The following is a 12,841-nucleotide window of genomic DNA, read 5'->3' on the forward strand; positions in this document are numbered from 1 at the left end:
ATTTATGCATATACACAAACACTCTGTGGGGTCCTCAATTTTTAAGAATGTAAAGGGGTCCTGAGACCAGAAAATCTGAGAACCAGTGAATCGAGGACACAGGAAGAGAACTGTCTTTATGGTGGATTGATTATGGCCCAGTAGACAGATTGGTTGACTTGCATGACCCAGGAGAACAAGGTCTATGGAGGGAAGATGACCTTGTCTCATAGGCAGGGGTTGGAAGTCCTTGAAATTACATTAAATTTTTTCTCCTCCTTCCTTCCCTCCCTCCCTCCTGTCTTCCCTCCCTGCTTCCTTCCTTTTTTTCTCCTTTTTAGAGATCATGCATGATGTGATAAAGAAGGTGAAAAAGAAGGGAGAATGGAAGGTAAGTGGAAGAGCACAATGAATGACCTTGAAGGTGAGTTCATGGGGAAGAATACGAATGGGGTGGCATTGGGGAGAGGCATGCAGGGGAGAAATGAGGACCTTTGCTGCATCCAGAGAATACAAAAAAGCTTCTGAACTTTCAAAAGGTAATCTGCTGTGCCTTCTATGTATATGATCCTGGTTAGGAAATCTCTGGATCAGGAAGCTTATCTTTAAGATCACCTGGTGGGGCATTCTAGCAGTGGAACCCTTTAATTCAAACAGGATCTTACCTGGAACCCATTGATTAAAGCAGAGGGTGGAATTATTCTACTTGCTATGGGAGACAGGAGGGGACCCTTCTTGCCCCTCCGGTGGCCCTAAAGCCTCTCCTGGAGCCCATGCAATGGTCTGAAAAGCCCTCATCTGGCCTATTCCTGTCTGTCTATAGCTACACAAGACAAACCAAGTCAGCTTGTTTGTTCATTTAACATTGAGAGCAATGCTGGAAACTGTTGTGTACCTGAAACAAATATTTAAGTCAATCTAACTGATTATGACCTCAGTCCTGGGAGTGGATGATACAAGTCAGAATCGTGCTGTCCTCCATCCAGGAAGTCAGAGTTTGAAGGACCCTCTGATCATCTGGGACTAGGCATTGGAGTGACCAGGAGGGCACACTCGAACTTCTGTGTGTGTTGTCGAAGGGCTAACCATTCTTGCCCCCGAGTTTTTCTGCAGTCTGGAGCCTCAAGTTCATTGGGCCTTGGAACAGCTTGGCACCAGGAAGCTTTTAAAGTCTTACCCTAACCTCATAAACATAACCTCATAAACATGAGATCACATTTTAGCTAGAGCTTCCATCTTCACACCCAGGGTGGGAGGCCAGTAGGTGGGAACTCTTTCTGCCTGCCTTTCTCTCTCACCCTTCCCGTCAGTAACGGACGTGTGGATATGAAAATTTTAAACTAATCTTGGGGAAGCTGCCTCATGAAATGAAACCTGATTGGTCCTCGTGCTACAGCAAAATGCTTTGGGGCCCACATTTTTCTAGCTCCTGTTGCCTGGCTTTATATCTTTGAAGAAGGAGAAGAGAAAATAACCTTATTTTAGCTTCCTCTCTCCACTGTGGGTCAGATGGAGATGGGAAAGGGTTGCTGAAGAGCTGCAGGTATAATGCTTTTCAACCAGGATGGCATGTTCCTATCCTTCTTTTCTAGACTGAGGTAGAGTTTACTCCTGGACAGCACATGTGCCAGTCCATCCCGATGATGTCTGCAACAGAGACCTCGCCTTCTATCCGTCAGGGTGGCACGAGTGTTCATTCTCCCCTAAAGAGAAAGTTTATGCACTGAAAAAGTCTGGATTGCTCTGAGTGTGGGTGCCGCGTATGAAAGTTTTTTCTTTTTCTTTTGCATTTTTATGAGTAATTATTTTCTTTGTCATCAAAAAACTTTAATTTTTTTAAGTTTGAAAAATCAAGTCATGTTAGTGAGAGCAGACTCTTCTAGAAGCTTAGGTTTGGTAGGGAAATAAAGGTTAGCGTGTATCTTGGCAAACTTCTGGCCCCTAGGAAACCTCGATTACTCAGAATTCTGTTTCTGGGCTCTACCTGAAGTCTGATGTGGTCCGCTGTGCGGAGGCAAGCGTCACAGCAGGTGCCCTCCAGGTTATGAACTGTTCCCTTTGCTTCCAGTGTGAACTATTCCCTTTGCTTCTAGGTGTGAACCGTTCCCTTTGCTTCCGGGTGTGAACTGTTCCCTTTGCTTCCAGTGTGAACTGTTTCCTTTGCTTCTAGGTGTGAGCTGTTCCCTTTGCTTCCGGGTGTGAACTGTTCCCTTTGCTTCTAGGTGTGAACCATTCCCTTTGCTTCCGGGTGTGAACTGTTCCCTTTGCTTCCAGTGTGAACTGTTTCCTTTGCTTCTAGGTGTGAACTGTTCCCTTTGCTTCCAGGTGCTGGTGGTGGACCAGCTGAGCATGAGGATGCTCTCCTCCTGCTGTAAGATGACGGACATCATGACCGAGGGGATAACAAGTGAGTGTTGTAGGGTGTTCTCCTCCCTGTTCGTTATTGTCTTGCTTGACTTTAGACCCCAGGCTTTCTTGTTCATCACCAAATCCCTAGGTTCCAATCCAGTGTTAGGTGCCCGTTAGGTATCTGTGAAAGGATGCCAAAAGGAAGGCTCAGTTAAGAAAAAAGGCAGGCCAGCCAACGGGAAAAAAGTGGCACCTAGCAAAGGATGAAATCCAAATGGCCAGTAAATACATGAAAACTTGCCCACCTTCGTTAGTGGTCAGGGGAATGCAGTTAAAATCAGAGTGAGATACTGCTCTGTATTCAGATTGGAGTGTTTACACTACGATAATGCCAAGTGATAGGATATAGGAGAAAGGGAACTCTGATATGATGAGTTGGTACAGCTACTTTCAAAAACCTGGGAGGTGTCTAGGAGAGTTGAGGCATGCAGGTCCTGTAAGCCAGCATGTCTGCGGTTAAATGTGTGTTCTAGACAACTCAGGCATGTGTGCCCAGGAGGCTCACAGGTCATTGCTCATAGTAGCCCCAAAGTGGGAACAACCAAAAGGTCCATGAGGAGTAGAATGGTACAATAAATCGTGGGACAGTCACACAACAGAATGTTACATAGCGAAGAAAAGGAATGAGTATTACCTACTCGCTCATTCCAAAATGGGAATGAATCTGATAAACAATGTTGAGCAAAAGAAACATGATATGAAAGAGTCCTTAACAATGTGCTTTAATTTACATAATATCCTAAAACAGGCAGAGCTAAGCCATACTGCTTTGAAATGTAGGGATAAGTGAGTCTTAACTGTAAGAGAAGTGATCGCCATTCGTGTCACCATGGTGGTTCTATTTGAGGGGAAAGGAGAGGTGTGGATGATGAGGGAAGGGGGAAAAGGGGGGGCACTTCTGCAGCGCTGATGTGTTCTGCTTCCTGATGGGGTGGTGCTTGTGCAATTATGTGTATATTTATGTTTAATCCACCCTTTGGAGTGTGTGTTAGAATTTCACAATAATAGGCTTTTGAAATAAGATAAATCCCCTGCTCAAGGTCCCTGGGCAGCACCATACCTGAGACTAGGATGCAGCCCTCCTGGCTTCCGTCCCAAGCTCTTTTTCACATTTGTGAGCAGCTCAGGTCTTACCTGGGGGCTCCTTTCAGGAGAGATCATGTATTTTAATCTGTGAAACAGCACTGATAGAAAAGCAATCTATTTTGAGGTATTATTTCAAACAAGGAAGTTAACCTTTGTTTTCCTCCTAAAAAACGTTGAGTGAAACATATCTCTTAACAATGCAGCTCCAATCGATATCTATCTATCTATCTATCTATCTATCTATCTATATATATATATAAAACAATATGTGGGCTACCACCACACCTGGGATGTGACTCCTTTATTTTTAAAAACACATTTCTACAAAAAAAAAATTAAAAAGAAAAGAAAACAAAAAAATAAAGACACATTTCCAAATCTAATTTATCTGTCACCAAAAGCCATAGTCCTGTAAATGGGAGTATGGAATTTTTGGTGTGACTTTTTGTCATTCAGTGGTCCAAGACCTGGCTTGCCCCTGTTTTGAGCTTGCAAAGTTATTTTCTTCATTGAACTTCTAAAACTTTTTTTTTCTTTATCAAAGCAAAAAATGCAAATATAGGAAAAAAGCCAAATGTAGCTTATGAGCTTCTAGAAAGGAAGAAAGCACCGCCCTGCTCTCCCTCCTCCTCCCCTATCCCCCAGGGTGCCTCACCCCAGAGGCAGCCCCTCTGCTTTTTCTTCTGGTTATCTTTTGGTATGTCTAAGTAAATGCTTATACGATCATCTTTGGATTCATCATGTTAGACATTATCCTGTAGTAGATAAGGGTTCACCTCTCCCCTCCTACACACATACTCTTCCCTATCACAGAAGTTTTGTTTTTTTTAAAATGTCCTTACTTGGCAAAATTTTAAATTTTGCAAGCCTGTGTTGACCACCCCCCTAAAATATTTGGGGGGAGGTATTACTGGCATATGAAATTCAAAAATCTATGAGCCTTGTTGTACAGCAGAAACAAACACACACTGTAAAGTAATTTTCCTCCAATTAAAAAACAAATTAAAAAAAAATCTATAACCCCTGATAACACAGATGGTTGAGAAATTTTGGTATTTAATTTGAATATTATCCAGGGTGAAAAGTCTTTGTAAGTGTTACAGGGATACTTCTAAAGGGATACTTTTATTTGCTGACATCACCTTCATAGGAAGAAGAGCACCATTAGATTTCCTGCTGGCTCTGGACCAGAGGACAGTGTAGCATAGAGGATGCGTCCTGAGCTTTATCAGGTGACTAGTGAGATGATCCCTTTCCCAGAAGGTTGTCTTTCCCCTCGCTGACATTCTGTAAAAGAAACCAGCAAATCAGACACCCATGGTTTGCTTCAAGCAGAATTTGCTGTTTAGTTTTTGAACTATTGACAGAAATAGTCTTAATCCAGAGAGTATGTTTGGAATGTCTTCATCTGGTAGAGGAAAATGATAAAACGATCCAATTGTTGAAAAACAAACCCAACATGGAAATTCTAAAGGAACTGGGATTATCTAGGACAGATGAGGGAAAAAAAACCTGAAGGAAGAGGCAAAAGTCTGTTCTTGACAGAATGAGATAGCAGTTTCCATTTTCAATCAGAACAGATCGAGGAATTTCCTTGAACTGAAATGGGACGTGGGAGGGGTTTCATGTGATGAGGTTTTGGGTTTTCTACCACCTTGAGCGTGGTGAGATACAGAAATGTGGTCACTCTGAGGAAGGGGCGTTGAGTCTCCTCCCTACTCTGCTGATTTTTGTCGCGCCAGCCGGAAGGTGGCCTGTCTCTGTGGCTTCTAGTTTCACGATCACCAGTGCTGTTCTCTTATTCATCGCGGGCTGCTGTTTTGTTGTCTAGTTGTGGAAGACATCAACAAGCGCAGAGAGCCGCTCCCCAGCCTGGAGGCTGTGTATCTCATCACTCCCTCTGAGAAGGTAAACCCTCCCAGGAGACCTGAGGTCAAACACGTGCTGGCTTGGTGTCTGTGTGGCACCGTGTCTGACATTTCTGGGTTAAGCAGGCATTTAACACACTGCTCTGTTTAAGCGTGCAATCCACAAGCAGGGAAGGAGGGGGCTGGTGAATAATGAAGAGTGCATTAAGCTTGCTGTAGAAAGCCAGGCCGGGCCAACGTCATTTACTCCTTTCTAGGTAGGAGATCACGTTATCTAGTGATCCACCTCCAGAACTTGGGTATTTTACACTTTCAGATTTCTTTTCTCCTTTCTTTCTGTCTTTTTTGGGGGGTGCTGCACCGTCATGGCTTGCAGGACTTTAGTTCCCTAATCTGGGCCCCCTGTGGTTGAAGCACTGAGTCCTAACCACTGGACCGCCAGGAAATTCCCAGATTTATTTTATCAATATCCAGTAGAGTTTAGATTTACTTGTCTTACCATTTTGGGTGGTTGGTTCAAATCAGCATCTAAACAATGCCCACCTCCTTGCTCTTGGTTGCTAGCTGTCTTAGCTGATCTATGTAAATTCCCCCCAGTTTTCATTTCATTAAAAAAAAAAAAACTGGCTTATGTGTGAGTTTCTGCAGATGCAACTAAATTGCCAGGACTCCATCGCAATGAGTCTCCTAGCAGATTTCTGAGCACTTTGCTCTTTTGTGGGTCTCTTCTTAGGAACCCAAGTTATGGTGGCTGCAGAGAACGGCTGCTGTCATTCTGGAATGAGCTAGAGAGGCTTTTGTTAGTGTAAACTCTGAGATAATCCTCACGTCCTCAGAACTCAGTTACGGCTGAACATGAGTTGAATTATAATCAGAAATCCCTTGCTGTCTTGTGCATGCAGCACGAAACCAGCGTGGGTTTGACTCTGTTCAGATGTGGGTCCCATTTGCTCCTAGAATCGGAGTCAGTTCCCTTTTTCCCTCTCCACAGTCCGTCCACTCTCTCATCAGTGACTTTAAGGACCCGCCAACCGCCAAGTACCGGGCTGCACATGTCTTCTTCACTGACTGTGAGTATGGCTGTCACCTGCCACCCGGCCTTTTAGGCTAGCATTCCTGCACAGCCAGACTGACCCCAAACCAAGTCAGGCCAATAGCAAAGAAATGAATTGTTCCCACATTTGTCCTGATCTTTCATTTTCTCTTCAAAAGGCAAATTTGTGTAAGAGAGAAAAACAAATGCCTACAAATACAAAACCTACTAGGTCATGCAGTCCTTCCTGATTAAAAAAAAAAGCCCCTCTTCTAAGGGCCAGCGTGTTTAATGCCAAGAAGAATTTCCCAGTGCCAGCCTTGGTGCTCACAGGATAGCCTTCCAGACATCGCTATAAACTGCATTGCATTTCCACCTACTTTTCAACTGTTGATACAAAGACAGTCTGACCTGGTGGTGTTTGTATTAGGTAGAATTTATCATTGTCCTAGGATCCATTTTCTTGCTTTTTGAAGGTTTTGTGCATGGTACCTAGCGCAGGAGCATCTTGGTCAGTCTTTGTTAACGACAAAGAGAGATGAATAGGGCTGGACAGCTTGAGTGCGTGAAAATAACAGTTCACCCCATGTTCTCTCTGGTGAAAACCCCACAAAACTCACCATTGAGAAAATGGGAAAAGGGTCTTGCAGAGAACAGTTTTATACGCTCTGAAGATGGGTGGCAAAGGAAGCAGGTAGATGGCATTAGTAATAATAAACCAGTAACACGTTTCTAGGGACCTGAAGCTGTTTGTTTGGCCCAGGAGAGTCATGAGAAACTGTGGTTCCCCCACCAAGTGGGTCTCCTGTGCAGCTGAGTTCCTTAGAAGGCCTGCGGAAGTGTCTGCATCACATTGCCCAATGATTTCATCTTTCTTATTTGATTTTTCCTAAGTATCTCACGTGTGGGGTGTTCGTTTATGTTATAGACCTTTTCCTGATCCCCTCTAGACCTCTCCTGGTTCTTTTTCTTCCTCTCCTTAATATCGGAAAGTGGGTTTTTAAATCAGCTCTCAATATCTCAGTCTTTATTGCCAGTTGTTTCTTTGTTCTACATGGAGGGCCTCGTAGGTGGTTTTGTATTCCTTTTATACCCTAGAGGCTGTAGGTTATAGGATGGGATGGACTTCCTATTTGCCTTTTAAAAATCCTAATAATAAAGAATTCACCAGACGTGTGCAAATGTTGAAACGAACCAGCAAGCGGACAGGAAACCCTACCATCTTTGTCATCCTGGCAGCTTGTCCAGATGCCCTGTTTAACGAGCTGGTAAAATCTCGAGCAGCCAAAGTCATCAAGACTCTGACGGAAATCAACATTGCATTTCTCCCATATGAATCCCAGGTGAGCCTGCGAGGAGACGGGCAGAGAATGCCTGCATCCTGGTTATTCTCTCAGGAACTCCAGCCAAGTCAGAGAGGGTGGGGCAGGGGTGCAGTAAAGAGAGTTGGGGAAGGAATTACTCAATGATGTCTTATGAGTGGATGTGTATGTAATGGAAACAGTCGTCCTTAGAGGGTCTGCCCACGATGCTTCACTCTTACTCTCCAGTTATTTCGGACTTTTTGCGGCCATAATGTCCTTCTTGGTGTTCATTTCATCCTCGCTCAGTGTTCACGCCTATTGGCTGACTCCTTGAATAAGTAAAAAGCAGCCAGTCCAGAAGGAGCTGGGAGGAGAGGAGGGGAAGGGATCAGACAACACCCATCTGCTGCAAAGGAGGCTGTTTTTATGTAGAGATAACCTCAGTTGTCACGTGTTGAGGAACAGATGGTAGCCTTCGTCACGAGCCGCTGTTAACGCTTCACGTGCTGAAACTGCTCCCCTTGGGGAAAAAAAAGTCGTTAAACCAGTAAAAGTGAAGCTGATTGTGAGAGAATGTACAAAATTTATGCCATAGTATTTCAAGATTTGTTAAAATGCCTCCTCCTCATCAAAAAGCAAAAAATAGCACAACTTCTGTGCGTTTTGTAGAGGTAAGAGATGGTTGTGGCATATCAGGGCTTTATGGATCAGCTTCTAATAATAGATGCCAGAGAGTGATGAATTCTTAGATAAGAAGACATGGAAAAAAATAAAGTGTGAATATTTTCAAAAGACAGTCTCCTTCCCTTCTCACTTGGCCTAAAGCCTATTCTCAGCCAAGGGCAGGAATTTTTTTTTCCTCTCAGTGAGCCCTGTCACCACCTGGATTGAACAAAATACAACTTGAGCATATTCAACCATATTGTATTTCATCTGTTTTTGTCTTTTTATGTTTGGTTTATTGTATGTCACATGTGCACATATTTTTTTGTTTAGTTGCTAAATTGTGCCCAACTCTTAATGACCCCGTGGACTAGTCCACCAGGCTCCTCTGTCCGTGAGATTTCCCAGACAAGAATACTGGAGTGGGTAGCCATGAAAAGTGATAATTTTTTTTTTTTTAACCTCGGGTTTTCAAGATGAGGGTAGTTCACATCAAGAGATTCTTCTGAGAGAATACTGATGGCTGGTAGCCTGCTGGTTTAAGAGGAAATTTTAAACCTCCAAAACCTTCCAAAAAGGATAAAAGAGAAAAATACTAAGAACTACTTTGAGGATAGGAAATTATTAAATCCACACAAAGCTCCTTTGTTTGCCACAGTCACAGCACAATTTCTAGCTTGTCCCTCTTTTATTTAAACTTACAATGGATGGCCGGTGTGGTCTGACAAGACCCCTCCCCTGCTCTCTCTCGGGCTCCTCATCAGTCATTAGACACAGGCATGCCTGCCTCAGGGCCTTGGCTTGACCAGCCCCTCCTCAGGGAGCCCCCTGGGAAGAAACTGCACCTCCTTCAAGCCCTCACTCAAATGTCCCCTCCTCAAGGAGGCCTCCTGTCCTCCCTGTCCAGCCGTCGGGCATTCTTTCTCTGCTTCTTCTGTTCTCATACACTTAACCATTTCCCACATACCATAAGATTTACTTTTCATTTTGTTCACTGTTTACTCATCTGCCTTCTCCTGCAAGACTGCATGCTCCTGAGGACAGTAATGGTTTGGCCACCAGCAGTTCCCAGTACACAAGGCCTGGCACCCAGCAGATGCCCAGCTGTATTTGTAGAATAAATGAACACTTGTTCTGTAGCCTCACTACAAGGCTTGGAGGGAACACCATTCTGGAAATATATATATATATATGTTTTTATATATATACATATATATATGTTGTTGTTGTTCAGTCGCTGCGTCATATCCAGCTCTTTGCGACCCCATGAACTGCAGCACGCCAGGCTCCTCTGTCGTTGTGTATATACATATATATATTTCCCCTTTTTCAGGTGTATTCCTTGGACTCTGCTGACTCTTTCCAAAGCTTCTACAGTCCCCACAAGGCTCAGATGAAGAATCCGATCCTGGAGCGCCTGGCGGAGCAGATCGCAACTCTGTGCGCCACCCTGAAGGAGTACCCAGCCGTGCGGTACCGGGGGTAAGGCTGCACCCCAGGCTGCCTTCGGTGACCCCCCCCAAGTGAGGAACTTCCTCTGGCCTTCCCATTTTCTGGCAGTTGTCTCCAGAGGGTCAAGATCTGAGCATCTCACATTGACTATTTTCCAATGTTTTTGTTATTTTCTAAATTTTTAATGTGAACTATACTAATACATGCAGAAAAGGGCATGGAATACATATATTCAGTTATATAACCAAGCACAAACCCCCATGTAACTGTAAGCCAGATTTCCTTCAGTTTTTTATCTCTTTCTAACCTTAAAAAGGGTCTTCCCTGGTGACTCAGATGGTAAAGAATCTGCCTTAAAACAAATACACTCTTTGAAAAAGACATTTCAGGGTAAGATAAAATACAAGGAGAATAATTCTCCAAAGGACACAGTCCTCAGATTGATCGAGTCATTCACTCGTCATTTACCTGCTGTGTGCTAAGTGCTAGGTTGGGGGCTTAACCTGAAGACACAGCCTCTGCCCTTGGAAGCCCCTGACCCAGGCGGGCAGGTAGGATGTGTACTGGCATAATGTACATCCGAGCTGTGCACACCTGCAGCGTAGGCCTGCGGGACCAGTGCCTTGGGGCAGTGCAGGCCACGGGCCTGGGCGTCCAGAGAGGAGCAAGCCCGGCTTCAGAGCAGAGGCGGCATCTGAGCCAAGGACAGGTCGGGATTTCAGTAGACCGATGAGGAGCTGGGGGCATTTTGTGTGGACAGTTGGGATGAGTGGAAGCATGACCCTGGAAAAGAAAGGGGAAGTTTGAGAAGGGCTGGCAGTCTCACCCTGCATACGTGCAGGCAGCAGGGCACGGGAAAACCATTTCTGGAGGCCTCGGGTGCCAGGTTTGGGGTCATGCCCTTCAGTGGTTGTCATTGGGCAGCCTCTGAGGGAGTGAACACAGAGGCGTGGGAGTGCAGGGGTCACAGTCATGCAAGGAGAAGCAACCAGAAGGCGGGATGCTGCCAGAGCAGTGGAGGGCCTGATCGGGAAGTGCCAAGGCGCCTCATCACCTCTTGTCCCTGGGAATGGGCACCCGTAGGACAACCCTCCCCCCACCAGGGTCCTCACCGACAGACGCCTGGCAGAAGTTAAAAAACGAGGGCTGGGAACTCACTTGTTGGGAGGATGGGACTGGGGTGGAGCTGCTTCTGCACTAAGAGCGGCCAGGTGGCGGGCAGCAGCCACGTGATGAACATCACCCAGAGGAACTTAGGAGGCGCTGGAGGCTCAGCCAAGAGGGAAGGTCCAGAGGTTTTCAACTTGCATCTTATAGCTCTGCCAGCGGAAATGTCACTTCCAACAAAACAAAACAGGGTCCAAGGGAATTTGAACTGAGGGAAGTGAAGATCAAGTAGGTCAGGCTGAGATAGCCTGACGGTGGGGAAAGGACACGTGGCTGTGTCCACACTCTGCTGAAGTGTGGCTGTTTTAACTGGAGCTGCTTGGGAAGACCCCCTCTGTTTCCACTTGGATGGTTTTGTTTTTTTTTTTTTTTTTTTAAGAAACTAGAAAATCATTTACATTCCAGGCACTGAGCTAAGTATTTTGTTTTTTCCTTTTTAACGTACATGTAATCTGAGTTATATTTTCTTGTAAAAGAATAATACAGATGAAGCTCATCTCTCCCTTGACCCTCCCGCACTGTCCTGCCTTCCTCCCTGAGGGCAGACAGTGCCATCCGTTGGGACAGGGTGGCTCACCCTCCGTCCCTCCTCCCTTGTCAGGGAATACAAGGACAACGCTTTGCTGGCTCAGCTAATCCAGGACAAGCTCGACGCCTACAAAGCCGATGACCCGACGATGGGGGAGGTAAGTCTGACCTGGCCCATGTGGTTCTCTTGCCGAGGGACCACAGTGTCCATGGGGCAGCCTGGGCACAGCTGGCTTCTTTGCTCACTGGGTGTGCATGAGCGCCCCTGTTTGTGCATACTGAGCTCCAGTGAAGCAAACGCCCAAGCCAGGTACAGGCAGGTGGTACAGGTTCTGTTCAGTGGAGCCGAGCAACTAGCTTATTTCTGTTCACTAGGACTTCTCCGGTGTTAGCACTGAAAGCCCTGTGTCATGGGAATCCCCTCAATGGAACAGAGTTGAAACCAGAAGAATGATGTTGTACATCTCTGGACCTTACTCAGATTTCACTAGTTTTTACGTGTGCTTGTGTGTGTGTGTGTGTGTGCAGTTCTGTGCAATTTTATCACATGCATCTCAGAACTAGCCCATCACTATCATGACGTACACACTGATAGCCCCAGGTTCTGGGAACCCGCTCCGTCCCAGGCTGGCTGGGTTGGGTGATGGGTCCCCCTTTTGATAGCGGAACCCAGATAGTGGTGCTCTGCTTCGTAAACTCACTTTGCACCCTGCATTTTGGATCTGCGTCAAAGGACCCTATCCCGTGAAACAGACACACTGGATTCTCACATGGCGTGTGCTGGCCTCCTTGTCCAGCAGTAGATGGACTGAGTGCTTTCTGGGTCAGAGTTCACATCCTGCCGCCACGTTTCACAGGAGGGCTAGCTGTGCTAGTCAGAGAAGCGGGAGTTGTATGGGGCGGTTCATGAAACCCTCCCCGATGTCCTTCCTTCCAGGGCCCGGACAAGGCACGCTCCCAGCTCTTGATCCTGGACCGTGGTTTCGACCCCAGCTCCCCCGTCCTGCATGAGCTGACTTTTCAGGCTATGAGTTACGACCTGCTGCCTATTGAAAATGACGTATACAAGTAAGTACACGTGACTGCAGCTTTGCAAATGAACCAGACACACCTCTAATTTAAGGACACAGATGTCGTTAATCCTAGGAAAAGCAGGTACATTCATACAGTCTTTGTTTTTAATTTGGTTTTGGCTGCATTGGGTCTTAGTTGTGGCCGGCAGGCTTTCACTAGTTGTGGTGAATGGGCTTTCAGGCCTGGTTGCCCTGGGGCGTGTGAAATGTTAGTACCCTGACCAGAGATCTGACCCACATCTCCTGCACTGGAAGGCAGACCCTTAACCACTAGACCAC

The 12,841-nt window shown here is 45.8% G+C and overlaps 1 protein-coding gene across 3 annotated transcripts in view; it reads left to right on the forward strand.

Annotated features, from left to right (window-relative positions):
- Positions 1-12,841, forward strand: part of STXBP1 (syntaxin binding protein 1) — a 67,698-nt gene that overhangs the window by 30,830 nt on the left and 24,027 nt on the right. For all 3 annotated transcript variants that reach the window (XR_003513503.1, XM_027556334.1, XM_027556335.1), the window contains exons 2-9: positions 321-370; positions 2,305-2,386; positions 5,306-5,382; positions 6,334-6,412; positions 7,615-7,718; positions 9,676-9,824; positions 11,563-11,647; positions 12,427-12,557. Coding sequence is in view for 2 of the 3 variants with exons in the window: in XM_027556334.1 (XP_027412135.1) it covers positions 321-370; positions 2,305-2,386; positions 5,306-5,382; positions 6,334-6,412; positions 7,615-7,718; positions 9,676-9,824; positions 11,563-11,647; positions 12,427-12,557 (757 nt within the window). In the remaining variant the exon portion in view is untranslated. The remainder of the gene's footprint in view (positions 1-320; positions 371-2,304; positions 2,387-5,305; positions 5,383-6,333; positions 6,413-7,614; positions 7,719-9,675; positions 9,825-11,562; positions 11,648-12,426; positions 12,558-12,841) is intronic.

This window comes from Bos indicus x Bos taurus, chromosome 11 (assembly GCF_003369695.1).
Source record: "Bos indicus x Bos taurus breed Angus x Brahman F1 hybrid chromosome 11, Bos_hybrid_MaternalHap_v2.0, whole genome shotgun sequence".
Lineage (NCBI taxonomy): Eukaryota > Metazoa > Chordata > Mammalia > Artiodactyla > Bovidae > Bos > Bos indicus x Bos taurus.